The sequence below is a fragment of the Canis lupus genome, chromosome 21 (assembly GCF_003254725.2).
Source record: "Canis lupus dingo isolate Sandy chromosome 21, ASM325472v2, whole genome shotgun sequence".
NCBI lineage: Eukaryota > Metazoa > Chordata > Mammalia > Carnivora > Canidae > Canis > Canis lupus.
The window spans coordinates 35,769,514-35,794,347 of NC_064263.1; the positions used below are offsets into that span (position 1 = coordinate 35,769,514).

The window sequence follows — 24,834 nt, forward strand, 5'->3', positions numbered from 1 at the left end:
CTGTCCTCTGTGCAACTCAGCGGGGTATTCTGAATGGGAGTACATTAGAAGCCAGGCGGACAAATGTACATTTAGATCTGCTGGGGATTTGGCACATGCTTGAACCTCTCAGAAGGTCCCTTTGCTTGTCTGCAAAATGATTGCAGTCGCATCAACACTGCATTGCACTGCATTGCCAAAAAGACAGCATGAACAGATGTGTGCTGCAGGTCGGAGCACCTGCCCGGCCATGTGGGAAGGGGTCCTCAGATGAGTGCTCCTGTCCCTTTAGGAGTACCGATTCAACGAAGATGCCTCTTTTTGGAGAAAATGAGTCAAAGTAGTGGGATAGAACACTTGGTTCTGCATTACAACCACGGCCAGTGTCCCACCTTACAGTGTACAAAGCAATCTCATGTATAGCTCCTTGTGTGCTCCTTGTGTTCGCTTTTGAGGAAGCCCCGGCGTGTATTCTCATCCCAGTTCTAGAGAAAGGGAATCTTGGCTGTGGGGAGATTAAATCACGATGTCTTATAGGTGGTAAAAGTCAAAGTCCGAACTAGAATTTGCACTTCCTAATTCTATTAACTAACGTTAACCTAAGTAACGGTGCCTAACATTTATTAGCACCTTCTATAGAAGTGTCTTATGTGCATGACTTCATTAATCCTTACAATAAGAGCTGGGTGGTATATCTAGGTGAGGAAATAAGAGATAAGGAAGCTGAAATCAGAGAAGTTAGGTGATTTTCCTAAGGTCACACAGCTGGGAAGTAAGTCACGTCAGCACTTGAACTCATAACTCCTTACTACTACTCTGTTACCGAAGAAGAGAAGAGTTCTCTTGCCAGCGTCACTGGCCATCTTTCTAAATATCACTGCTGCCTCCCCCCTCAACCAAGCCATTGCCTGCAATGGCTCATCTCTCCTCCTATGCCCCAGATCTAAATTTCTCCAGGGTTAGGCTATGTTAGCTAGTTAAATATAAAGGTGGTTTCCTTTGGGCTAAAGTCACCCAAAGTCGGGCTTTATGAGGACATGGTTATCTTGTACTGATCAAATAAATAGATTAGCAAATACATCTCTTTTTTTTTTTTTTTAATGGGGACACCAATTAATTTAATGCCCTCTGGTGTATGGACTCTTTCGGATCATTGGGAAATCATGAAAACGTGTTCCTAGGGGACAGATGAGAAAAAATTAATAGCGAAAGAAAGTGAGCTATTTCTGTATTTTCATGTTCTCTCTCTCTCACTGGGCACCATAGGTACTTTCTTCCTTCTTGTATTCCGTTCTGTGTAGAGCAAAATAAAGCCTAAGGAGATGGGGGTAGTAAGGCAACGTTGGCTTGCAGATAGAGAGATATACATAAGAAAAAATTAGGTAAATCCCTAATTGAGTTTGAGTTTCTCCACTTTTCTGTTTTAACCTGACTTTTTAGTTGAGAATCAGTGCTTCCAGGATAAATCCGTAAGGAAGAGTAGAGACCGTTTGGGTATGTGTGTTGCTAACCTTTCATATAGACTGTGTTTTTTATTGTCCCATGGATCAGCCTGAGTCAGAGGTGTGGAGATCGCCCCACCCACTTCTTTGATTTCCCCTGAAGGATCTGGGGTCTTCTCAGGTGCTGCTCCTCAGCACACTCCGTCCCAGGAGCACTTCGTGTGAGCCTGTGGCTAACATACTGGGTTTGGATCTACACAGGCTTTGATGTTGGAACAGTCCAGCCCCGAGCTGTTGAATGCAAAAGAGAGAGTAGGATGTGTTGTTCTTTGAGAGAAAAGCCAAGTCTTCATTTAAGGTGGAAACAACAATCACACACACAAAAAAAAACCCCAACTGAAAACCCTAAGATTATGCATGCAGTGTTCTTGTTGGGTAGGACATCCTGTACTTTCTCCGGCCCCAGTCTCAGCCAGCAAGCCATTCACAGGCAGTGGAGCTGGGACCCCAGACAGCCTGGGCCTCTAAGACCCAACATTGTTGAGAATAAGGTCATCTGTTTCTCTTGGTGTTTGCCCAAGCATTTGGGTTGAAATCATTTCCATTCACAGAATAATGATTTATTAGGAGCTGAGAAAAAATGTTAAATGGAAGGCAGGGCCCTTTGATCTGTTCTGTGCTTGCCTGAACAAGAGAAGGGTCAAATTTTTGAACAAATATCAATGACTAAACTGTGATGAATCTTCTCTTTGAAAATATTAAAGATACTGGTAAATGTGGGAAGAGGGCAGGGGTGATGGGAATACGGACGCAGGGGAAGCAGGTGCTTTCTGCTGAGAGCAAGTGGGTACACAGTCGTGTGTGCTAGGGGCTCCGAGTAATTGCAGAACAAGCAGAAGGTAAAAGATCCTTCCTGTGGGGCAGCAAAGGTAGGAGGGTGGGGCTAATTGGGCTGGGCTCCAGGGGGAGAGAATGGCCAGCACCCCTTCCTGCTGCATGGTCAGTGAAACAAAGGCTGGGGAGTAAGCTGGCCTGCTCTGGGGGCCCTGAGTGTGGAGGAGGCTTGGGGGCGGAGGGAGGTTCCGTGGCCCTCTGGGAGCTGGCTTTTGGAGAAGGCCCCAGCTGGGGACCAGTGGCACTAGGGTCCTGGAAGTCTCACCCTAAGCATCTCTGCTGCAAGGAGTTGTGCTCTGGAACTAATTGGCTGTAAGGCAGTTTTGCTGTAAATGAGAAAAGCATGAGAAACAAAAGATGGACATTCATTAAGAAGGACACAATGAGACACGGAAAGCAAATAACAAAATTTAAAAAGTCTTTATTGTGAAATACAAAAGATTTGAACACATGCAGAATATGTAGTGTAGGTTCACGGCAACACTCACTGTGCAAACAACTGGCTTCATTTCGCAGATTGTACCTGTGCCCTTGTCTCCGTCGGCTTTGGTTCATAGTATTATGTATTTTTTGCTTATCGATTCATCCCCATGTTCAACCTCACATGCTTTCTTTTTTCACTAAACTTTGTTCCTTCATTGAGAGTGGTACCAGGGGTGCCGGGGTGGCCTGGTCAGTTAAGCATCTGACTCCTGATTTCAGCTCAGGTCATGATCTTAGGGTGGAGAGTGAGCCCCACGTTGGGCTTGGTGCTGGGTGTGGAGACTGCTTAAGGTTGTCTCTCCCTCTCTCTCTGCTCCTCTTCCCCACTCTTTATCTGGGAAAAGAGAGAGAGAGAGAGAGAGAGAGATCCATTTCCAAGCACTAGGATGCATATTTGTGACTGAGCTTTATGTTGCATTGTGAACACCTTCCACCCTGTTGTTTGCACTTGGCATATTGTCACATATCTGCCAATAGATAACCCAAAGTTAGTTGGGAAATGTGGGTTCAAAACTCTGCACCACGGTATAGACCATCGTGAAGGCTAAGATTTATGTAACAGCAAAAGAGAAGTACTGTGCCAGGGGAGAAATGAAACCAAGCTATAAATAATTCTGCTGGGGAAACAATAAATCAAAATGGTCCTGGACCAACACAGCTGGATGGTCGCCATAGTTTTCAGACCATATCTGATGCTCCCTTAAAGCTGATAAGATATCATTTACTGGCATTTGCAACAGTGACCCAATGGCAGATGTAATTTGCCATCAACCCCCTCGACAGCTGACGTGAGCCCCAGGAGTCCCCGCCTGTGAAGTGGTCTCCTTACGGCAGCATGCTGAGGGGCATCAGCAGGCCTGGCTCTGATGCTCTGAGCCCGGGGTCACGTCGACCACAGAGACAGCCCCTGCCCTGCCCGTGTCACGGGACTCACTGTGCTTTGGGATGTTTCAGAATGATCTTTGGGGAAGTGATTCCTACCCCTTCTGATAGAACCCCGCCGCCGCCCCCGCCCCTCGCCCTAGGTTCGGGGTGATCGCATTTGCCAGGGTGCAGGCTGATTTATGTCCATCTGCCTCCCAGGCTGGCAGCTGGCTGCGGGCGGGTGGCATCGGCCCGGCCAGCCCTGTGGCCTCAGGGCTGTCGGTGGGACCCCACCCCTCGCTGGCCCTGAGCTCACCTCGCTTTCTTGGCCGCTGCAGGTGGACACCCAGACTGAAGACAACGACATGAACAAACGGAGGCGGAAGGGCTTCAACAACCTGGACGAGGTGCGTGCACGCGGCGTCAGGGTGAGCAAGGGCTGCTTGCCTGCCGGCCAGTGGCCGCACGCTGGCCCGTCCCCTTCCCCTCCCGAGAGCCACTCAGTTCCAGGCCTGGCTTGATGGAGAAACCGTCGGGCTCTGGGCCTCCGACCGTTCTTCCTAGCAGGCACCTGGAGAAACGCCGCCTCCGGGGCTGGCCGGCTCTCGGCTGTGTGAGGCGATGATGCATTTGAAATGTTTGCAACTTCTGGCAGGATTTTTAAAGATTAAGGGGACGTGGATACTGAGCTGAGCGTGCTCTCGGGCACCTGTGCTAATCAAGCGTCGCCGTCAACAGCGAGGAGTAACTGGGCACCAGCAGTTCCCTAGGCTCCCAGGCCTACTTTCCACCTTGTCTCCGGCCCTTGCTGTCTCGGCAGCACAGGTCCCAGTGCCCACAAGTGCCACCTTCTGGTGAAAGCCGAAAAATACAGGCTACTTGGTCAAAGTGAAGCACCCACGTCCCTACAGACGCTGGTTCTCAAAACTGTGACCTTTATAACAGAGAGAGCTACAAGGCCCATCCTGGGTGGAGGGGAAGCTGCCTGTTGCTTACCCCATTTTCTGGAAGGGGCAACGGGGCGCTCTGATAACCGAACCCTGGACTTCAGTGCACGTCCAAAAATGCGCCCAAACACATTTTATCCAATGAGTTCAAATCACCTTTGTCTAAACCTTTTCTAGAACCTCTTTGATCTCTTCAAGAGCCGTCGCCTCTCCTCTTGATGCTAGTGTGAGCAAGGTGGCAGTGAGTAGGGAGGTAGTTGAAAGGAGGAAGCAGAGGCTGATGACCAGGGTGGGGGAGACCTCCCAGTGTCCTGGCTCTCACTTTAAATGTCTGTGATTTGCTTCTTCCTCCTCCCTAGGAGAGTCCCTGTGATGCACGATGTCTCAGGTGGAAGTCTGCTCCTGCCTTTCATCCGTTGCTTTTTTTTTTTTTTAAGATTTTATTTATTTCAGAGAAAGAGAGAGCACAAGCAGGGGGAGTAGCAGAGGGAGAGGGAGAAGCCCCAATGTGGGGCTCCATCCCAGGACCCTGGGATCACGCCCTGAGCAGATGCTTAAGTGACTGAGCCACCCCACTGTCCCTGGCTTATCTGAGAGTGTGTGTCCTCTTTCTGTTGATGGCTGCACAGGAGTCAGAGTGCGGGGAGAAATCGGTTCCACCTGCCCCTTCTGAGATGTTTCTGGGCTGATCTGAGCCAGCTGTTTTTCTAAAGTCAGATTTAACTAAGCAATTATTCTTTCCAAATTCTTGCTACTCCATGTTGGGAGCCAGGCACCCGCAGCATGAGCGTCAGCCCGTGAAGGTCAGCCAGCAGTGGGTTAGAAATGCATTGTCAGGGCCCGCCCTTGACTGATCTGAATCTGCATTTGAAAGAGACCCAGAGTGATTTGTATGCACATTAACATCTGAGAAGCGCTCGTCTTAGAGACCCACCCAGGGCCTGGGTCCTGGCTGACTCTGTCCTTGTGCAAACAGGGACCACTCCAGTAAACTTAGCCTCTTCCACTCCAGCCTACATTGATATGCAGTAGCCTTCCACACTTTGAAGTGGAGAGTGACTCTCTGGTCTGTGTTTGTCCAACACTTCAGAGTGGCTGTGCATACAAGGCTTCCCCTGGGGCTACTCCTCTTAGGGAATCTTAAAAAAAAAAAAATCAATTGACCTTTGCTTGCCTCTTCCCATGACATTTCTGAGTGAACACATCTTAGTTGCCTTGAGAACATCTGTTCCTATGAGAAAGATTCATGGCCTCCTTGAGAAAGCATAGTGCCCACCGATAGGATGGTGGCATTGCTCCTCGGGCCTGTGGGAACAGGTCCTTTGGTAAGGAGAGCAGACATTCAGTGAACACCGGTAATTTCCCAAGTTTTGTTTTTTAGCAGAGGAGCTAAAGAAGTCTTACATAGAACTCCATTTTGTAAAAACAGCACAACCAATTGATCACAGCCAGCATCTCACCAGTCAACAGTCCCATTGCTATCACATGCCCAGGCACGTCTCTGCTTTGTAGCATCTTCTCCACAACCCGTAACCCCAGTCTGATCATGAGAAAACATCGGTACCGACCCAGCCTGCGAGGCTCTGTACAAAATACCTGACGAGTCTTCCTTCAAAATTGTCCAAGTCATGAAAGACAAAGAAAGATGGAGAAACTCTTACAGATGAGGGAGATGGGGCTAAATGCCATATGAGACCTGGGCTGGTGCCCTGGAACCCAAAGGACATGGGTGGGAAACTGAGGTAGTCCGAACCAAGTCTCAAGCTTAGTTCATAGAACCGAGCCGATGTTAATGTCTTAGTTTTGATGACAGTACCACGATTATTCTAGATGCTAACATTAGGTACATCTAGATGAAAGGTATACAGGAACTCTCTCTGTGCTGTGTAACTTTCCTGTAAATCTAAAATTATTTCCAGATTGAAAGATGTTTCTTTAAGATAGCGACCGCAGAGCAAGACTGGTTGGGGTTGGGAGTGGGGCACAGAGGAGAGAGGAGAAAGAAGCCCAAAGCCTGTGCCTTGCCCTGACGCCCCCGCCCTTACTTCCCTCATCCCCCCTACTCTTCACCTCTGGCAGCCACATGGTGTGTTTGGAAAACTGTTTTGCTGATCACTTCATCATTATATTTGACTTTTGCAACAACCAAATGAAGTGGGTTATGTTCCCCTTTTACAAATGAGGAAACTTCAGGGAAATTAAGTAAATTGCCAAGGTCAATGGGCTGGGAGGTGAAAGAGGCCATCTTCAAACCCTGTCTGGCTCCCAAGCAGGTGGGCCTGTCCTTTGGGAAGACGTGAGCATCGTCTCAGTTGGCATCACCTGTTGCTCCTGCCGTACTTCCTCGGGCCCTGGCATCCTTCTCCAGGAAACTGGTCCGGTGTCCTAAGTCCCCAGGTCCCTTCCTGCTATCTGGGTCCCGGCATCCAACAACCAATGTGCTCATTTGGCCTTTGCAGCCTTCAGCCTATCCCAGACGGAGCCTGCGCTCCTGTCCAGAGGATGGCAGCGGTAAAGAAGCTGGGAGCCAGAACAAAGTCAAGTCCATGGCAAGTCAGCTGCTGGCCAAGTTTGAGGAGAACTCTCGGAACCCCTCACTCCTGAAGCAGGTGAGTCCTGTCAGATGCTCACTGGACCTGCCTTCCTGGTGACCAGAACCTGCTGAGAGGCCAGCAGAAACGTTCAGGCTAGTGGTGGATTTCAGGTATGCCAGCCAGGCCTGGCTCAGGTGAGGCTGGGGCTCCTTCTAGATCAAGAGTCAGCAGACTTCTCCAGGAAGGACCAGATAGCAAATTGAGGCGAGAGCAAATATTTGAGGCTTCGGGAGCCATCCTGTCTCTCTTGCAACTACTTCATCTCTGCCGTTGTAGCAGGAAGGCAGCCGTGGACAGGACTTAAACAAATTGCGTAGCTGTGTGCCAACAAAACTTAATGTACAAAAACAGGCAGCAGGCCAGCTTTGGCCCGAGGACCATAGTTTGCTGATGCCTGTTCTGCACTGGAGAAGAAATCCGGAATTTGGTTTTACCTTGTAACCACGACTTGATTTGCGGCCATCCTTGAGATGGTACAGCGTAAGGGAGCTTGAGAGACATTGGCTGCCTAGGAGTCTAAGTCCAAAGTGAGAAGCCCTGTGCAAACCAGGGGAGACCGAGTCACGGGTCTCAGCTCCGTGGGGACCAACCCCCCAAGTGTTCTCTGACGTCTCCTCCTCCGTGTTCCCTTGGGTCAGGCTGGTGGGGCCACTGTGTCTGACCGGGGTGGCTGGGAGGCTGAGGGAAGCAGAATGCCGTGGGGCAGGCTGCACACCAAGCTGATTGCTCTCAGGCTCTTGACTCCACGGTCTGCACTGCATGGTTCATTTTGCTCCCCTGAATTCTTTTGGGATGCCGCTGTCAAACGACAAAAGCTTGGGACAAGGGGTTTGGTTCTTTTTTGGAGAACACCTCTCCTTTTTTTAAATTTTTTTTAAAATTTATTTATGATAGTCACACACAGAGAGAGAGATAGAGAGGCAGAGAGATAGGCAGAGGGAGAAGCAGGCTCCATGCACCGGGGGCCTGACGTGGGATTCGATCCCGGGTCTCCAGGATCGCTCCCTGGGCCAAAACCAGGCGCCAAACCGCTGCGCCACCCAGGGATCCAGAGAACACCTCTCCTAAGTCAGAATCAGGCTCCTCTCAGGAGGAGGACAGAAAACAGGCAATCCTAAATGTCTACCTGGTGGTCCATGTCCCTCCTGGACAAACACACCTTCCCCAGGAAGGCAAGTTTGTTTTTTTGTTTTATCAGGGGGGCCATTTTCCTGAGACTTATAATTTTTTTCCTCACTTGCCCCTTCGAAGTCCCCAAGCGTCAGTGAGGGTTCTCTGCCATCAGAAGGAACGTAGCATCCCCGTCATCTCGTGTGCAGGAAACTGCCATTTCCAGAAGGACTCCAGGGCTGGCCACCTTGGCGTGGCATAGGCTCTGGCCCAGCGCCCCAGGTCTGAGCCAAAAGCAAGGCCTCCCTGGGATTTACACGTTGTCCAAGAGAAGGGGACTCCAGGACTTGCTGTTCACACGGACAGAGAAACAGGGGTTCAAGTTTCCCAGCTGGGCCCGGCTTGCAGGAGCTCAGCCCAGCATTCTCTCTGTTCTTGCAAACTCTCTGCCCACCTCTCCTGCTCTCCTCCCTCCAAGTGTCTCAGTCTGACTCACCTTTTCCTTCATGTTTCCTGTGGCTGCTTTTTGGGATTCACCTTCCTCCTCCCAGGAATGCCGTGTCTCAGGGATAGGTAAGCCTGTCCTGCGCATTTCCTCTGACCCACCTGTTAACTCTCGCTGCCCCAGGCCGGAGGAGCCCACACCCGGCCCATCACCTCCTCTGAAAAGGCAGGTAGGGCTCCTTCCAGTGGACCCTGTCTTGGTGAAGTCAGAGGGGACTTTGATCCGGAGGGGTGGGGTCCGTGGCTCTCGGTGCCCCCCATGTAGGGCTGATTGTAGATTCGCTGGGAAGGCAGACCCAACGTATAGGTAAGAATAACCGAGTCTGCAGCATCTTGGAATAGGTGCCAGTCAGGAGTGTCCCTCTGCCCGACTTGTTGCTTGGGTGGAAACAAGCTGCACCACATGGGGTGTTCGTGCGATGCTCCGGGACACTTGGCTTTGTTGGCAGGCACTTGGGTAGGAGATTTCTAAGTAGGTGGATAAGTGACAGGGGCGGTGGAATGAGCGCAGGGGGTCAACTGAAGGGGTAAGGCTGGCGTGTGGTGAAGGACCTCCCTGGTGCCCAAGCAGATGAGGACCTGCCCGGGGCCCGGGAGGCAGCTGGCAGCCACACACCAAGGCTTTTTCCAGCTAGCATCTCTGGGTTTGGAGTTTGAACAGAACCACTATTATCGAGCATGGTATTCAGAAATGTCTAGCCAGCAATTGGAACATTGTGTCGCTCCCAGCTCGTGGAGTTGAGCGAAGTCGGTGAGGAAATGTTGCAGTGATTTTATGCTCGTGTGCTTAAGAATCACCTAGCGAGCTCTTTCAAAAATATCACAATCTTGTATCCAGCCCCAGACCAGTTGACCTGGACTCTCTGGGGGCTGGGTCCAAATTTGGGTGACTTTTTCTAAGCCCCCTAGGTGACTTCTGGGTGCAGCTAGGACCAAGACCAGGCTTGTACAGGTGTTGACCCGGTGGGTCTGGGGTGAGGCCCGAGACTATGGATGGTTCATGAGGATGTCAGGTGGCGCAGAGTCGGTACCTGCAGTTAGTTGGGTCTGTAACTCACAGTGGCACCGGCTGTGCCCTTTGTCCCTGGTCCTTGTGGGAATTGCTCGTGGTGGGGGCCGGGGCGGAGGGTGTATGAATGGGCCACAGTCGGGAAGGAAGCTTGATTTTCCTTCTCTCCCAGTTCCCTTCCGTGGTTGTGACGGGGCACGTGCTCCGAGAGCTAAAGCAAGTGTCTGCTGGCGGCGAGTGCCCGAGCAGGCCCTGGAGAGCCAGAGCCAAGTCTGACCTGCAGCTGGGTGGGCCAGAAAACACTGCTGCCCTGCCTCCCACCTGCCAGGGAGCGCTGGCCCTTTCCGGGGTGCTGCGGCGGCTGCAGCAAGTGGAGGACAAGATTGTCCAGGTGAAAGCCCCGCTCTTTGCCCTGCCTCTGCCTGGGTTTGGGGCGCCTTCCTTCCCTCCTCTGTCTCCTCTGCCCAGGGTGGGTTCCTTCTCATGCTCTTCACACCCTGCCTCCCATCCCATCCTGCCACTCTCCTGGAGGCCAGCACCATAGTCCCTGTCACTGTCTCTCTTTCTTTCCCATCTCTCGCCTTGCCTGCAGAAGAGGGCTCAGAACTTGGCCAACAGGGAATTTCACAAAAAGAACATTAAGGAGAAGGCGGCTCACCTTGCCTCCATGTTTGGACACGGGGATTTCCCGCAGGTAAACAAGGGGCTCCCGGAGCCCCCCAGGAGCCCAGATGTTGGCCGTCTAGCCAAGTGGCCACAAGTCGGTCTCTGGAGCTTCATTTCCTCCTCCCTCCTCCTTTTCCGGCATGAGGAGCTATTGACTTTCTGAGTCACTCTAGAATTTGGGCTGGCATCTGAAAAAGACTCCAACGAGCAGGTGCAAAAATACGTAGATCAGTCATGACAAAGGGGAGACCAAGATAATCACGTAGGCTCAGGTCAAAGGAAAATGTTACGAGCAGAAACATATGCTGTTAGATCTCAGGCAGGTCTGAGTAGGCACTGAGCTTCCTAAGAGCCCCCCCAAAGAAGGAAAGCTGGTCAGTGGCAGGAGTCCCGTCACAGCTCCCCAAACCGAAAGCATGATGTTCTGGAGATCTCTCCCCACGGCCCCGACCAGGGAGATCCTGGATGATGAGCTAAGCAGAGGCTGTAACCTGTGCTCTGCGTTTCCGAAAGGCAGCATCAGCCAAGAAGAATGGCTTTGCCTTAGAATGGGAAGCACGGCCCTCTGCAGGCCAGGTACTTCCCTAGAAACTTGCTGAAAAGGAGAGGGAGTGCCTGGCAAGGAGAGGGAAGGGTTGATAACGAGGCCCCCCAGTGCCCGTGCGTGTCAGGTGCCCCCTCGCTTGCAGACAGCCTGGTCTCCAGAACGTAACTCCTCTGCTGCTTTCGCTCAGTCTCCTCCAGACCTGTGTCCTCTGCTAACTGGGCAGAGTCATTGCCACGGGAAGGAAGTTTTGCATCTAGTTCATTTCTGGGTCCCAGGGGGCTATAGAGGCCCCTGCTGTGGCCATCTGCCCCACCGTGGCCCAGCGTTCTCCTTTCCTAAGGTTCCAGCTGCTGCTTCATACCAAGCTCCAGAGTGAGAGCGTCAGGTGCTCGCTCTGGTATCCATCCTGTGGCAGACGTACGCAGGAACAGGACGGATCCGCTCCAGCTACTTTGGTGTGACGAGGGAGCCGGGGTAGTTGTAGCAGAATGCAGGATTTCCAGAAGCCAGACAGTCCTGCTGGGCTCCAAAGACGGAGGCTTCTCTTTTTGTCCTGAGACACCGTCCTGGGTTTCTTTCCCCTTCCCTGAATGTGTAGGCCTGGGGCTACACTCTGGAGGCAGGCACCAGGTGCACTTCGCGGGGATAATCACAGTTTCCTGTTTCTGTTCTGTGCAGAATAAACTACTTTCTAAAGGCCTGTCTCTCACTCACCCTCCGGCTTCTCCCTCCTGCCTTCCGTCTCCCGATCCAGCCGCTGCTTCCTCTCCATCGACTGTTGACTCTGTTTCTCCTGCCAGAAAGGTAGTCGTCCTGAGCAATTAGCTTTCCCCACTCCCTGCATGTTCTGAGACGTTCTCCTGCTCTGCTTGACCTGCGCCCACAAACATCTGGAGCTTGCTTTGGCTGTGATGAAAATGTGTAAGATGCTTTACAACAGCCCTGGATTCGGTGGTTTCTGTGTTGGAGGAAGCAACAGAGTGGAACAGGCGGCACACGAAAACTTGTCAAACGGTGCTGTCCGTGCAGCAAGCATTGCTTGGGCGCCTACCATATGCCACCGTGTGGCACATGCCAACACACGGAAGGAGGGTGGCACAGTTCTCTTACTCCGGTTGGTGACAAACAGCACATTAGTGTAGAAGTGAGCAACATTTTCCATAGGAGATTGCCAGGATTTGGCTGTTTTTGACCTAAGAAAATGGCAATTCCACACGGCGAACCTCCTACTTTTCGATACCATCCATTAATTCTGGAGGATATAGAGGGCAAGTGTGTAGGAACCCAGAGGGGAGAAGCCTGGAAAGGATTCACAGGGGAGGTGATTCAGGAACCAAGTGTCAAGGGTTACATGGAAGGGGAAGGGCAAAGGTTTTGGGAAGGTCTGGCCTGTGCAAAAGTAGGCAGACAGGGTTTGTGCGAACGGAAAGAAGATTCCGGTGCAACTTGCTTTGAGAATAAAAGTATTTATGGGAATGTGGAGGAGGAAGGTGGAAGTCAGCCCACTCTTCATATTAAAGAGTTTCATTCTGTCCTCTTAGAGCCACTGAAGCCACTGCTTTGTGTTCTAGAAGGATGACTCAGGTAGCAGCGCTAAGGTTGGCTCAGAGGAGGGCAGGAGGTGGGAAGCTAACTTTAAGTAGATCGTGACATGCACCCTTGAACGGTGTTTAAATTGGGGTTCTGGAGCACTTTACATGGTTTCCACTTGCCCGCCTGTTACCAGGTATGCTGAGAACCAGGCTGGGGTGGGACAGTGGTGGTCTTCAGGAAACTTGGCCCCTGGAGCGGCTGAGCCTAAAAACGAATGTGTAGCCCACTTCTTTAGCTGTTGCTCGTGAAGTTAGCTTTTGGTCTCTTCCTCGCAACTGTGCTCCTCCGACCACATCCGGTCTGCCCGGCTCCCCCAGGCTCATCTTGGCGTGCAAGGCTGAGTGTCCTCCATCACAGTTACCGCTCGTTGGCTTCTGTGCTGTTAGGCTGACGCACAAACCAGCAACCTGCCGTTGCCTTCGTGAAAAATTAGGAGCTGCCTCTTGGTTTGTGCTTGGGACCCTCACTGCTGTGGGGAGAAGGGTACAGGTAGGGTCTCTAAGAAAGGAGCGAGGGATATTATCAGTCCCAGCCCATCCATGATCCCCAGTATGGGTATGAAGCATCCCTGGAAGGGCTGTGGGAGGTGACATGGAGCTGATGTGCAGCTCCGCTGAAGACAGCCATGGCCAAGAGGCCAAGACAGGCCCCATCTTGTTCCAGGTCAGCCACTGGTCAGCCTTTTGACCTTAGGTCTCCTGACCTGTCTGAGCTTCTGTATTTTCTCATCAGCAAGAGAGTGACCCCTGGCTCACGTAATACTGAGCTGTCTGGGTGAGGATTGGCATTTTTGTCAACATGATCACCAAAGCTCCAGAGCAGCCATTTTGCCCAGCTCAGGAGAGGAGCCATCCCTGGGGGAGGGGGTGCTTCCTGCTGTGGCGCCCTTGACCGGGTGAGAAGGGGCGAGGGTGCCTGGGCACAGATGGGCAGTGGCTGGTGCTCTTGGCTGGGCAGCCTGGCCCACACCATGCTGCTCTGTGGCCCAGCCCCTCATTGGCTGGCCCTGGTCGGGGTCCACTCTAGCCTCTGCCTTTCTTTCATGCTCAGGGTGACCTGGCTTGAGGGCAGAGCTGGGGCAAGAAAAGCCACCATGCTTCCCAAGTTCCCTGACTTGGTTTCCAATAGGTGCATGAGGTGCTGGTGAGAGGCAGTCAGCCCCAGTCTTCCCTGGGGCCACCAGGGTCTGACGGAGACACTTGTCGTAGGCATTTCTCCTGTCACATCATCATCATGCCCCACTGAGGCTCTCGGCTGCTCCTCCAGCTGGCCTCTTTGAGCAGCTTTAAACCAACGTCACTCATTTAGCGAGCCAGCAAATGAACATTCAGTCATTCAACAAACATTTATTAAACCACAGGCAACTCAGAGTCAGGCACTTTGGGCTCTTGGGATGTGCATCCGTGATCTAGCCTTACATTCCTTCCTTGGTGAGGCTTGTGCCCTAGTGGGTGGAAATCAACAATCTTGTTAACATATAGCTAAAGTATATAATACATCAAAAACATAAGACAGTACTTCCTATGGAAAAATTATAGCAGGTAGCAGGGACCTGGCATGCTGGGGAAGGGTAGCAATTTTATTTTATTTTTTTTTAAAGATTTTATGGATTTATTCATGAGAGACACAGGCAGAAGGAGAAGCAGGCTCCCTGCAGTGAGCCTGATGCAGGACTTGATCCCAGGACCCCGGGATCACGACCTGAGCCCAAAGCAGATGCTCAACCACTGAGCCACCCAGGTCCCCTGGAAGGGTAGCAATTTTAAATGTGGTTGTAGGGGTGGTTCTTCCTGGGAGAGAGAACTGAGCACGAGTAGAGCCACAGATAAGAAAACAAAGGTGCAAGGAGGAGACTAGTCCCCGCGACTCCTGACCCTGGCCCAGTGTTCTCTGTACCACAGCGGCCAAGCATGAAGGGAGGCCTTGTCAGAGGCACAGCTCAGAGGCTATGTAGCCATGTAGAGCTCCACACCCAAGCACATCGAGAGCTGCAAATGGGATGGGCTTTGGGATGGCCAATCCCACACCCTCCACTCTCCCCCTACAGCTTTATTCTTTATTTCTCCCAGGTTGTGGTCGAACAGTGACCCCTGCCCACCCCCCCCCATTTTTCTTATCCCATCTCCTTAGCCAGCCTTGGCCATCAGGTGATGGTGCGATTGGGCCTATTAATTACAGGCTGATGTGCCTCTCATAGTGTGGCTGGGAGTGAGTGGAGGGCTCTTCAAAAGGGCCACTCTGGGACACTGGGCAAGTCCCTTACCATCTTGGTGCCTTAGTCTCTCTGTAAAAAGGACCTAGTTTGGCCTCAACATTCACAGCACCCTCCAGATCTCACTGTGAAGCCATTGTGGACAGGAGTGAGTGGTGAATTTCCAGTTTCCAGCAGTCTCAGGATATTGCCAATGGCCCTGCAACTTCCTCCCCACCCACCACCACCACTTTCCCTCTCTCCTGGACCCCACCCTACTACTGACTTAACACTAGGTTTTGTGCATACAGAACCTGGCAGGGTGACAGCCTCCTCTGAAAAGAATTGGCTGCCCCCTGAGGTCAGTGACAACCTGGTGACAAACTTCATTCTGTCCTAAAGGAGCTCTGGGAGCCTCCCCCATGGAGAGAGCTTGAGGTTGCAGTACTTCTTCCCAGCTGATTATGGGCTGCTCACGTTACCCAAGGGCCCAAGAATTGCCTCCATTCAGGGAAGCCAGAGGAAGGAAAATGTACTTGGAAACTGATGTTTAGTCCTTGGCAACCTTGAGGCAGGCCTTGTGTCTCTCTTCCTGCCCTAGAGCGCTACACTCCAATTCTGAGGATCCAGGGATAATCCCCTCTGCATGGGAACAGACCTAGCTGGACTGGGATGGGGCCACATGTTACTCACGGGGATGCAGACTTGGGACACCAGTTCTGAGAGATGTGGCCAGGGCTGTGTCTTCAGACAGCCCTCTCAGGTGGATTTTTTGCTTTAAGATTTAGTGATGCTGCTGAGAGTTTGGCCTGAATGGCCCCAGGGCATATTGAGGTCCTCTCATTTAGGATCTAGATCCTAACCAGAGTCTTGTCTTTCAAGGACCCGACTAGGGATCACGTCCCCTCCTATGTCTCCAGCATTCATTTGACTCCTCCATCCCATCAAACCGGCCCTCCTGTAGTGTTTTCAACCCCCTATCAACCATTAGTTAACTCCTTTTTTCAAGCAGGGAGGCCCCAGCTGATTCGGCACTGGACATGGCTGCTCGCCACTTGCCAAGGCTGGTGAGCTCTTGCAAGAACAAGATGGTGGCTGAGTGTTTGAGCAAGGGGAGCTGTGGTTTAAGTCATCCTGGGTTAGAAGAGCAATGTGCATTACAAAAGGAGCTTTCTCTACCCCGGGGTGTTTGTTTTAAAACTGGATTTGCAGGGTTTACTGGAGAGATTTGCACATTAGAGGGAAGCTAGGTGAGTCTTGTCTGGGCACTATGTCTTCCTTTCATTTGATCCAAGGCTAGATCTCAAGGCTGCGCCAACCTCATTGTCCTTCTCTTTGTTCCTGGGATAGGACTGCCTTTGGAGGTGTCCTGTGTGCCTCCCAAGCCTGGGGGATTTTAATTTGCAGAGTGCTGGTGTGTGTCAGGGAAGCAGGGTGCTCACCGTGTGACCTTGGAGGAGTTGGTGGACCTCTCAGCACCTCAGTTCCCCAACCTATAGAAAAGAGGTGACGGCAGCTAGCCCTGATGGTGACAGGAATAGTGCAATGACCTGGTAAATGTGGAATGCCAGAGGTGTCCAGTCAACGTGCTCTCTTTCCCCAGCGGAAGAGAATTCCAGGAGAGATCTTTTACCTGAAATGCATGTTGATTCCTCTCTTCCTAAAGGCAAAGAAGTCACCTTCAGGTTTCCATTTCCATCCCAGCCACTTAAGAACAGTGCGGCCTCAGGTGAGTTAGAGCCTCTCTGAACCTCAGCTGCCCCATCTACGAAGGGGGATTATGAGACCCACCTCGCAAGGCTGTGTGGGCCACACACTTATGATCACAGCACGGTGTCTGGCACCAGGGGATGCAGGTTGCAGACGTGGGCGCCCACGGGGAGGTCACAGCCCCAAAGGCCTGCCCGAGTCTCAGCTCTGAGGATGTCATTTCTGGACCCCCTCAAATGGGGTCGTTTTAATCGTTGCCCTCTCTCGCTCTTGCCCTGAGCGTATCACTGGGCACCCAGGCCCACAGCCTATCCTCCAATGTTTCTTCCATAGGGACTCCTCAGAGGGGAGTGTCAGCCCGAATGGGCCCAAGAGACTCCCCCTGGCCCTGCCTTCGAAGCTTCCCCTTCCTGTGAGCTCTCAGCTTTGAGGCTCGCCTTACCCTGCCCAAGCTGCATGGGCTTCATGATGTTCGCGGCAGGCCAGGTGGCCCAGCTCTGTGGTGGAGCAAAGCCTGGACATACCTGGTATTCTTGGCTGAGTTCCAGGCCTGAGGGGGGATCCAGGTGGGCCCAGGGACCTGCTTCCTCCCTCATTCAGAGCAAATACCCTGTGCCCGGAGTATATGGATGAGTAAGACCCAGTTATGACATCAGGGAGTGCAAACCAGAAGGGAGATGGGTCAGCTCGGAGCTGGGCGAGAAAGGCTCCTTCACACGTAGCCAGGGACTGACTGTCATGTTCTGAGCTCAGAGCCAGGATTGCCTCAAGAGGGCCTCCTGGTGGGGGTCCAGCCATCTTCCACAGACTCTGGGGATGGTTCTGGTGACAACAGATATGTCACTGTGTTTGAATCTGAGCTGACTCATCAAAGAGAAGCTGGTGTGCTCATCCAGAGTGGGCCGTATTGTTCTTATTTGTGCAGAGGAGGGAACCCGAGGAACCCAGAGTTTCCCAGAGTGAAGGCCATCTCAGGAGAAAAGAAGTCCTAGAAAGCTACACCAATGGTGGTGCTTTGGACTCACTATCTGCAAAGTGCTTCTTGGGAGCCCTGTACCATGCGAGGTGTGGCCTGGATTCCCTGGTGACCCTTTTTTGCAGCCCTGCAAGGATGGCAATGGTCTCCCCCCATTTTACAGATAAGGAAGCTGAGGCTCACAGAGGGAAATGGTGGATGTGAGATTAATCAAATGTAATGGGAGATAATGGCCCGCCAGAAATGTCCAGCCGTTCCAGCTTGTTCTAATTAACTAAAAAATAATTAGAATTCAAAAGGGGGAAGAAGGTAATAAGAAATACTCCAATTCTTCAAAATTATAAGAATATTGAGAGACACATAAAGGTTTGCAAAAGCAGCCCCACAGCCCTCCAGAATAACCAGTTCTTTAAAAAACTAGTGACTGGGATAGGATCATTTTTGGCCAAATCCTTCCATTTGAACAAACTCACCCAAACTATAAACTCTCCTCCTGACCAGCCCTCCACAGGAACATATATGGCCTGCCTTTCAGGGCATGAATCTCCTTGTTGAGAACCTCTGGATCTCATTCTGAGGTCAACACTAGGATGAGTTTTCTGGAAGTTTCTCTACAAATTGATCTCTATCTTAGGATCCCAAGATAATTACCAGGAGTCTGGTAATTCCCTGGTTGTGTAGAGCAGTGCTACTCAATGTGTGGTCCACGGGCAGGTACTGGTCTGTGACCCAATGAGCACAGCAAGTGAGAGTGAGCATTAGACACTCATAGAGCAATCCGACATTGCCACGCATCCAAGCGCGTGATCCTATTGCCAATAATTCACTTTTGTTATGTCCAGAAATACCAGGTCACAACAGATTAGAGATTTTTTTTTAAAAGCAAAATCTGGTCATTTACCACTGACAGTTTGAGGAGAAGTGAGCTAGCACATGTCTGGCTGGTCAAGTCTTCACTCTGCTGAGCCAATAAGGCATCCTGTTGATAAGAAACAGAAGAGAACCCATAATCCTCAGGGCAATGTCTGCCCCCACACTGGTCTTTGAGGTGGGCTTCAGGGGGCCCCCCATCACAACATGAGATGAGTTCTCCATCACCTGGTCTCCCTGTGACCTCTCCAGTTAGTCCAGTCCACTTCTTGGTATTGGCCAGTGGTGACTCTGGATTGGTTTCCATCAGGTGGGGAAGGGCACATGGGATTCCCAAGCTCTCCTTAAGGGTGCTTTTGTTATTCTTAGGGAAGCTGCTGTAGTGGGCTGGGCTGTGTTTGCAACTGGGAGAAGGAGGTTTTTTGCCTCATATTGAAAGACCAGGCTTTGTCTTCATCCTAGATTACCTGGCCAGGTGACCTGGGCAGTGCCCTGTCCTGCCAGAGTAACTGAGCAAGCCCATGACTGCACAGATGGGTCTGGTGACACCTGCCAGCAACCTTACAGCCCTCGGCATGCTTCTGTAATTGCTCCTTGAGTCAGGATTGCATAAATGCTCAGCAGCACAAAGTGCTTATTAGCTAAGTGGTTAATAAGGTCCCATTAGGGACTTGTGTTTAAAGCCTGGAAAGTATAGTCCAATCTCTGCTAACTCAAGGGAAGCAATAATTGCGTGTGGGTATCATGGCATCACCATGGAGTCTTTCTGGGAGAGCGCCTTGGAGCCGGTTCACACACTGGGCCACTGGAGACAGCCACACAAGGGCAGTGTGGGCAGGGAGGTAAATCTGACCTCCTGTCATCCCTCCCTTCTTTGTTTTGATATAAACCCAAAAAATACTGGGTATTCTACAACCCCTTTGTAGAAAGGGGCCTGGGGTGTGGGGGGTCCCACTGGGGGTGGAACATCCGGCAAACAGTGGCTTGTTGTCCTGAGCCCGTGCGCCTGAATCTTTCCTAGAAACAGGAGCCAGGTTTCTTGGCATTTGTGAATGGCCGAGAGTGTGCTTGGGAGCAGAATCCTCATCTCTCCCAGACTGGGGGAGCTCAGGAGGTGAAGTGGGTCTGGGGTGACTGCCTTGGCAGCTACTGCTCCCAGGAAGGGGACAGACTTCGTGAAGTCTGAGGAGCTCCCAGCTGTCTGAGCCGTGGGGTCAGACCCCCTGCTTGCAGGGCCTGCGGCCTGCCACAAGCCCCAGGAGCCCCACACGTGGTAGGGGTGACTGTTCCCAACTGGCTGTGAGCGTCAGGGCTTCCTTAATGAGAAAGGGAGCAGGAGCCTCCCGGGGCTGGTCATTGTCCCCAGCCTGCTTGGCGTCCTTCCCTCTCCTTCCCCCTTGCAGTGGCTGCACTGTTGCTGGTCTCAGGTTCTGAGGCTGGGCCCTGCTACCGGGCGCTGGGGGGCTGCTGCCGTCACTGTGCAGTCCTCCGAACTTCCTGCTTTATAGTTGAGGCTTTCGTAGGAGATTAGATGCGGCCTCCCAGGAGCAGCCCTGGGTTTAGACCGAGGGCCTTCCTTCAACCACGCACATCACTGTTGTTTGCTGTTGGCGATGGCTACCGGCCTGTGCCCCTCTTCTCTCTGGCTGCACCTCCCAGAAGCTGGAGTCAAAGCCTGGGAAGGGTCTGGAGCCTGCCTTCCTCCGGGATCCTGCAACCAGAGATGGTGCTTACAGCATCTCTTACTGTGGCATTTGCCTCCCTGAAGAGGAGACGGCGGTGGTTTCCCGGGGATGGCCTTTCAGAGCCGGTGGGAAAGGGGGAGCAGGTGGGGTTTGCCGGGGGTGTCCGTGTGATTGTGCAGCGTCTGCTTGGGCTGTCAGCTCCACCCCTGCCCTGGCTCCAAGACCCATGGATGGGGATCCGGGCACTCAAAGGTGGGTGTGGCCGTCATGCCCTCTGGAGCACAGGCACCTGCCACTGGCCAGGCAGTGGTGCCCAGGGCCCACGTGGAGCTGACCTGCCAGCACCAGCCCGGGGCCTCTGGCCACTGCTGCCCAGAGCGCGCGGTGGAGCACCCATCCTGTTGCCTCCTCGCTCCCATTCCAGTCCCTGCTTCTGTAGGCCTGGGGGGCTCAGGTCAGACAGCACCATTGCTCCCCAGGGACGTGGGGGCTGCAAGGCAAGCTGGGACCTGCTGCACTCAGGAAGCGGGGAGGGAGGAGCCCAGCTCATCCTGGCCTAGCCCCGCCAAGCGCCAGGCACTTGAACACCCATTCTTTCCCTCAGTTCTTACCACTCATCAGAAAGGCAGGCATTATTTTCCCCATCCTACTAAGTAAGGAAACTGAGCTCAGAAGTTGAGAGTTTTGTGCCTCGCCCCAGAACTGGTTCACGGTGGAGCTGGGGTCCCAACCCTTCCTCCCGGTCCGGGGGGTGGGGGTACAGCAGTCCTGCTCAAGAAGCAGCTGAAGCAGCAGCTCGCAGCCCTCCAAAGAGGAGGGATCTCTATGGGAGGGTGGCTGCCGGTCAGCTGTCTGTTGGTGAGGTCCTGGTTCCTTAGGGTGTGCGAGCACCCGGGCTGCGGGTCAGGAGACCTGAGAAGAGTTCTGAATCGTGCGTGTATTTGCTAAGTGGCCTGGGATAGATCCCTTCCTCTCTCTGGGATTCACTTACCCCATCTGTGAACCAAGAAACTCGACGCGAATCCCGAAGGCCTTGCGCGCCCATGGAGCTAGTTGTACAAGTCACCCGGCTCACCCAGGCCCCGGGGTTCCATTTCTGTCCTTCTCTCCATCTCCAGAGTGCCTGCCGCCCGCTCCAGGCTGGTTTGGCCTCTCCTGGGACGTCGGGTGCTGTTTGCATGTGGGTGTGGAGCCCTGTCCCACATCCAGCCTGTTTGCGCTTTCCTTCTGGTGCTAACTGGCCTCTACCTTTGTCTCTGTCTCCTCTACCTCTGCTCTTGGGTAGCTGACGGTAGGGAAAGTGTCCAGCGGAATAGGGGCTGCAGCTGAAGTCCTGGTCAATCTGTACATGAATGATCACAGACCTAAGACCCAGGCCACCTCTCCAGACCTGGTAAGGACCACACCCCTCAGCCTGTACCCGCAGACACCGGCTCTGGTCTCCCAGAGAGGATGGCCTGGCCCACCCGAGGGCCCCTTCTTGTGGACAGGAGGCGTGAGAATGGGGTAGACCGGAGCCGAGGTTAGACGGGGGTGGGGGGGCTGCGTTTTCTGAACGACAAACCCCACTCGGCTCCCCTATGGGTCATTGCACGAGACAGAGCCTCTCACCTGCTGTCCGGGGCTCTGAAGAGCACATTGAAAAGGCCAGGCAGGCCCCTGGCTTAGTGAGGCATCCCTTACCATTGGCCCTGGGCGTCCAAAGTGGCCCTTTTGCACTGGGCTGAGAATCCAGCGACAGAGAGATACCCTTCCCTCTGAATTCTCCTTTCTCCAAACAAGGCTGCCTGCTGCCATCACCAGCCATTTGACCGGACGCTTCTCTTGGTAACCTTTTGACACGTACCCCCAGAGCCCCCCAGGAACACCCGCTGCCTGGCCCTCGCCCTCCTCCCTCGCACTTAGGAATTTGCCTGGCAGCCCCCGGGGGGCTAGAGGGCACCGCCTCTCCCTTTCCTGCAGTTCTCTTTTTTTTATATATATAAATTTATTTTTTATTGGTGTTCAATTTGCCAACAAATAGCATAACACCCAGTGCTCATCCCATCAAGTGCACCCCCCCAGTGCCCGTCACCCAGTCACCCCATCCCCCACCCACCTCCCTTTCTACCACCCCTAGTGCTGCAGTTCTCTTGAGCCGTTTGGATGCCACAGGCTTTCTTTGCCTGGCCTAAGTCATTGCAGGAGGACTGGGGTGTGGAGGTGTTCTTTCGGGGACCTCACCCTAGGCCTGGGCAGCACTTCGTCCCTGGGGTGGATTCCTGGAGACAGGTCGCTGGGCAGGCATGTTGGTGAGGGGTGCCCACCGTGTCAGATGGGGAGACCCCGCCCCCACCCAAAACCCGAGCTGGCCACCTGGGGAGGACCTGCGCCCCCCACTGCCCCCCCCCCACTCGCCAGCTGGCCTGCCTGGGAGCAAAATTAGCAGCAGCCCGAGGGGGACGGGGTCTGCAGAGGGAGCTGTCCTCCCACCCCTCGCTCTCTGCTGCGGTGCCCGCAGTGACATGAGCAGCAAACAGGAGCCCAGGAGGTCCCCACGATCGAGGCCGGAATTCCCGGGAGTCCCGGCCTCACGTGGCGGGAGCCCGTGTCAGCCCTAACGCCGGCGCTTCTCTCCCGCCACCCCGTGCCCCCAGGAATCCATGCGCAAAGTCTTTCCCCTGAACCTGGGCGGCAGCGACACCTGCTACTTCTGCAAGAAGCGCGTGTACGTGATGGAGCGGCTGAGCGCAGAGGGCCACTTCTTCCACCGAGAGTGTTTCCGCTGCAGCGCCTGCGCCACCACCTTGCGCCTGGCCGCCTATGCCTTCGACGGCGACGAAGGTAACCCCTGGGGCCGGCCCAGCGCTCGACCCTGGTGGCTCTGGGACGCCCTGCACTTCCCCAGGAGTGGGAAGATACTGCTAGAGAGAGGAGGGGGCACCTCTGGGGGGGCCCGGGGTGCTGTGGGCACCTGCTACGTGCCCGTGGCGGCACCTGCTGTGTACCGAGCACTTGACATACGCGTCCTGGGCCAGTCTCCCCACCTCCCGTGGCCCCGTGTGGTCGAGAAAATCCAACCTCTGTAGCGTTGTCACACACTCAGCACCACACCTGGCTTGTGACCAGGGTTCAATAAATGATGATATATTAATGTTATTTACAAAGGGGGTATCGCAAACGTCACGGTAATAACAGCCACCACCCCCCCCCCCCGAGAAGCACCTGCCAGGATGCACCGTAAACCCACGTAACCGCGGGCCTGTTACCTAACCTCCTGGTCCCTCCGTTACCTCATCTGTAAGAGGAGGATAATCACAGGTCTTAGCTTCTAAGGTTGTTGCGAGATTGCTCGTGTGGGTTAATTCACGGGAGCCCGCTATACTGTGCGTCCCGCGTAGGTTTTTCCTGTTTTACGGTTGTTACCGTCCCTGAGATTACTGCTGTAGCAGTGAACGAAGAAGGCTTCTCTGGAAGGCGCCCAATGGTCCTGGGCTGTGGCCAGTGGCCCAGGGTGTGCCTCACCTGGGTCTTTTCCTCCCCATCACTCCTGCCATCTGCTTCGAGCCTCTCCCACCCCCAGGAGCCCCAGGAAGGATCGGGACCTGGAAACGGTGCTGACATTCAGAGCTGCCCATTTTGCAGCCTGGCAGCTGGCCTTGGGAAGGGACTTGGCCTCGGTTTGCCTTGGGGACTATCTGAGGGCCTCAGCCCCGTCCCTGTCATCCCACCCCCACCCCCCCAAGGCTACAGCCTGCCTCTGAGGCAGCGAAGGGTCCTGAGACCTCATCTCAACGCGGCTTCTTTAGGACAGGCGACAGAGACCCAAGTTCGAGGCCTCCTGGGCTTACTCCCGCTATTGGCCTTCTCTGCCCTAGACAGGGGCAGACATTGGCCGGGTCCCACTGCTCTCATTTATAGGAGAAAACCCGTGTGTGCATGTGTGTGTGTTCCTTTTACAGGCAAGTTTTTCTGCAAGCCTCATTTCATTCACTGTAAGACCAACAGTCAGCAAAGGAAGAGACGAGCAGAGTTGAAGCAACAGAGAGAGGTATGCTTTGTCTCGAAAGTGCTGGTGATACAGGGAAGGTCCCCGGATGGGAGGCAGTTTTCGAGGGCCCCGCCAAGTCAGGCCAGAGTTTCTGTGTCTGACCCTGGAGGGACTGCGACCCACAGATGAAGAGGAAAGTGTGTACTCTGCAGAGTGGAGGGTCCCTCTGCCTTAGCCTGTTCTGCCGGCCTCCGGGTTTATCCCATTCTGGAGGCCGGCTCCCCGGTGAGCAGTGGGGCTGGCTTCTCTGGAGCAGCTCGGGAGAGCTTTCTCGTGTCCCAGCGATGGGACTGTATGCCCAGCTCTGTGGAAACTACAGGGTCCCCCATGCCCGGGCCCCACGTGACCACAGTGTATGCAGGGGTACGTCCCGTGGGTCCTCCCTTTCCCTAGGTTCTTGCCCCGGGTTCAACAAAGTGATAGCCCGCTGAGTGTATGGTGATAGCATCACCTCTGGTGGCTCTTAGCAAGGACCTTCTCTACCGCTTGATTCACAGAACCTCACCCCCCCCCCCCACAAGGACCCACACTCTTTTTGGATTATACCAGTAACCTAGGCCTAACGTAGAAAAATGGGTAAATGAAAGAATGTAAAGAAAGTTAAATCATCCATCACCACTCTATTCTGAGAAACTCATAACTAACATTTTGTGACATTTCCCCGTATGATCGTATTTTAACCAGCTGGAATCCTACCGCTGCACTTTCATATCCTCCTTTTTATAGACTAAGAAGCATAT

At 53.3% G+C, this 24,834-nt stretch overlaps 1 protein-coding gene across 13 annotated transcripts in view; it reads left to right on the top strand.

Moving 5' to 3' along the window:
- The window catches only part of MICAL2 (microtubule associated monooxygenase, calponin and LIM domain containing 2), a 222,680-nt gene that overhangs the window by 107,053 nt on the left and 90,793 nt on the right, over positions 1-24,834 (top strand). For 5 of the 13 annotated variants that reach the window (XM_025459499.3, XM_049099081.1, XM_049099083.1 and 2 more), the window contains exons 15-24: positions 4,001-4,069; positions 7,069-7,218; positions 8,865-8,987; positions 9,999-10,217; positions 10,419-10,520; positions 11,718-11,843; positions 16,490-16,552; positions 21,350-21,457; positions 22,701-22,887; positions 24,006-24,094. In XM_025459499.3, the coding sequence (XP_025315284.3) occupies positions 4,001-4,069; positions 7,069-7,218; positions 8,865-8,987; positions 9,999-10,217; positions 10,419-10,520; positions 11,718-11,843; positions 16,490-16,552; positions 21,350-21,457; positions 22,701-22,887; positions 24,006-24,094 (1,236 nt within the window). The remainder of the gene's footprint in view (positions 1-4,000; positions 4,070-7,068; positions 7,219-8,864; positions 8,988-9,998; positions 10,218-10,418; positions 10,521-11,717; positions 11,844-16,489; positions 16,553-21,349; positions 21,458-22,700; positions 22,888-24,005; positions 24,095-24,834) is intronic. The other 8 variants (XM_049099084.1, XM_025459514.3, XM_049099087.1 and 5 more) reach the window with 4 other exon arrangements.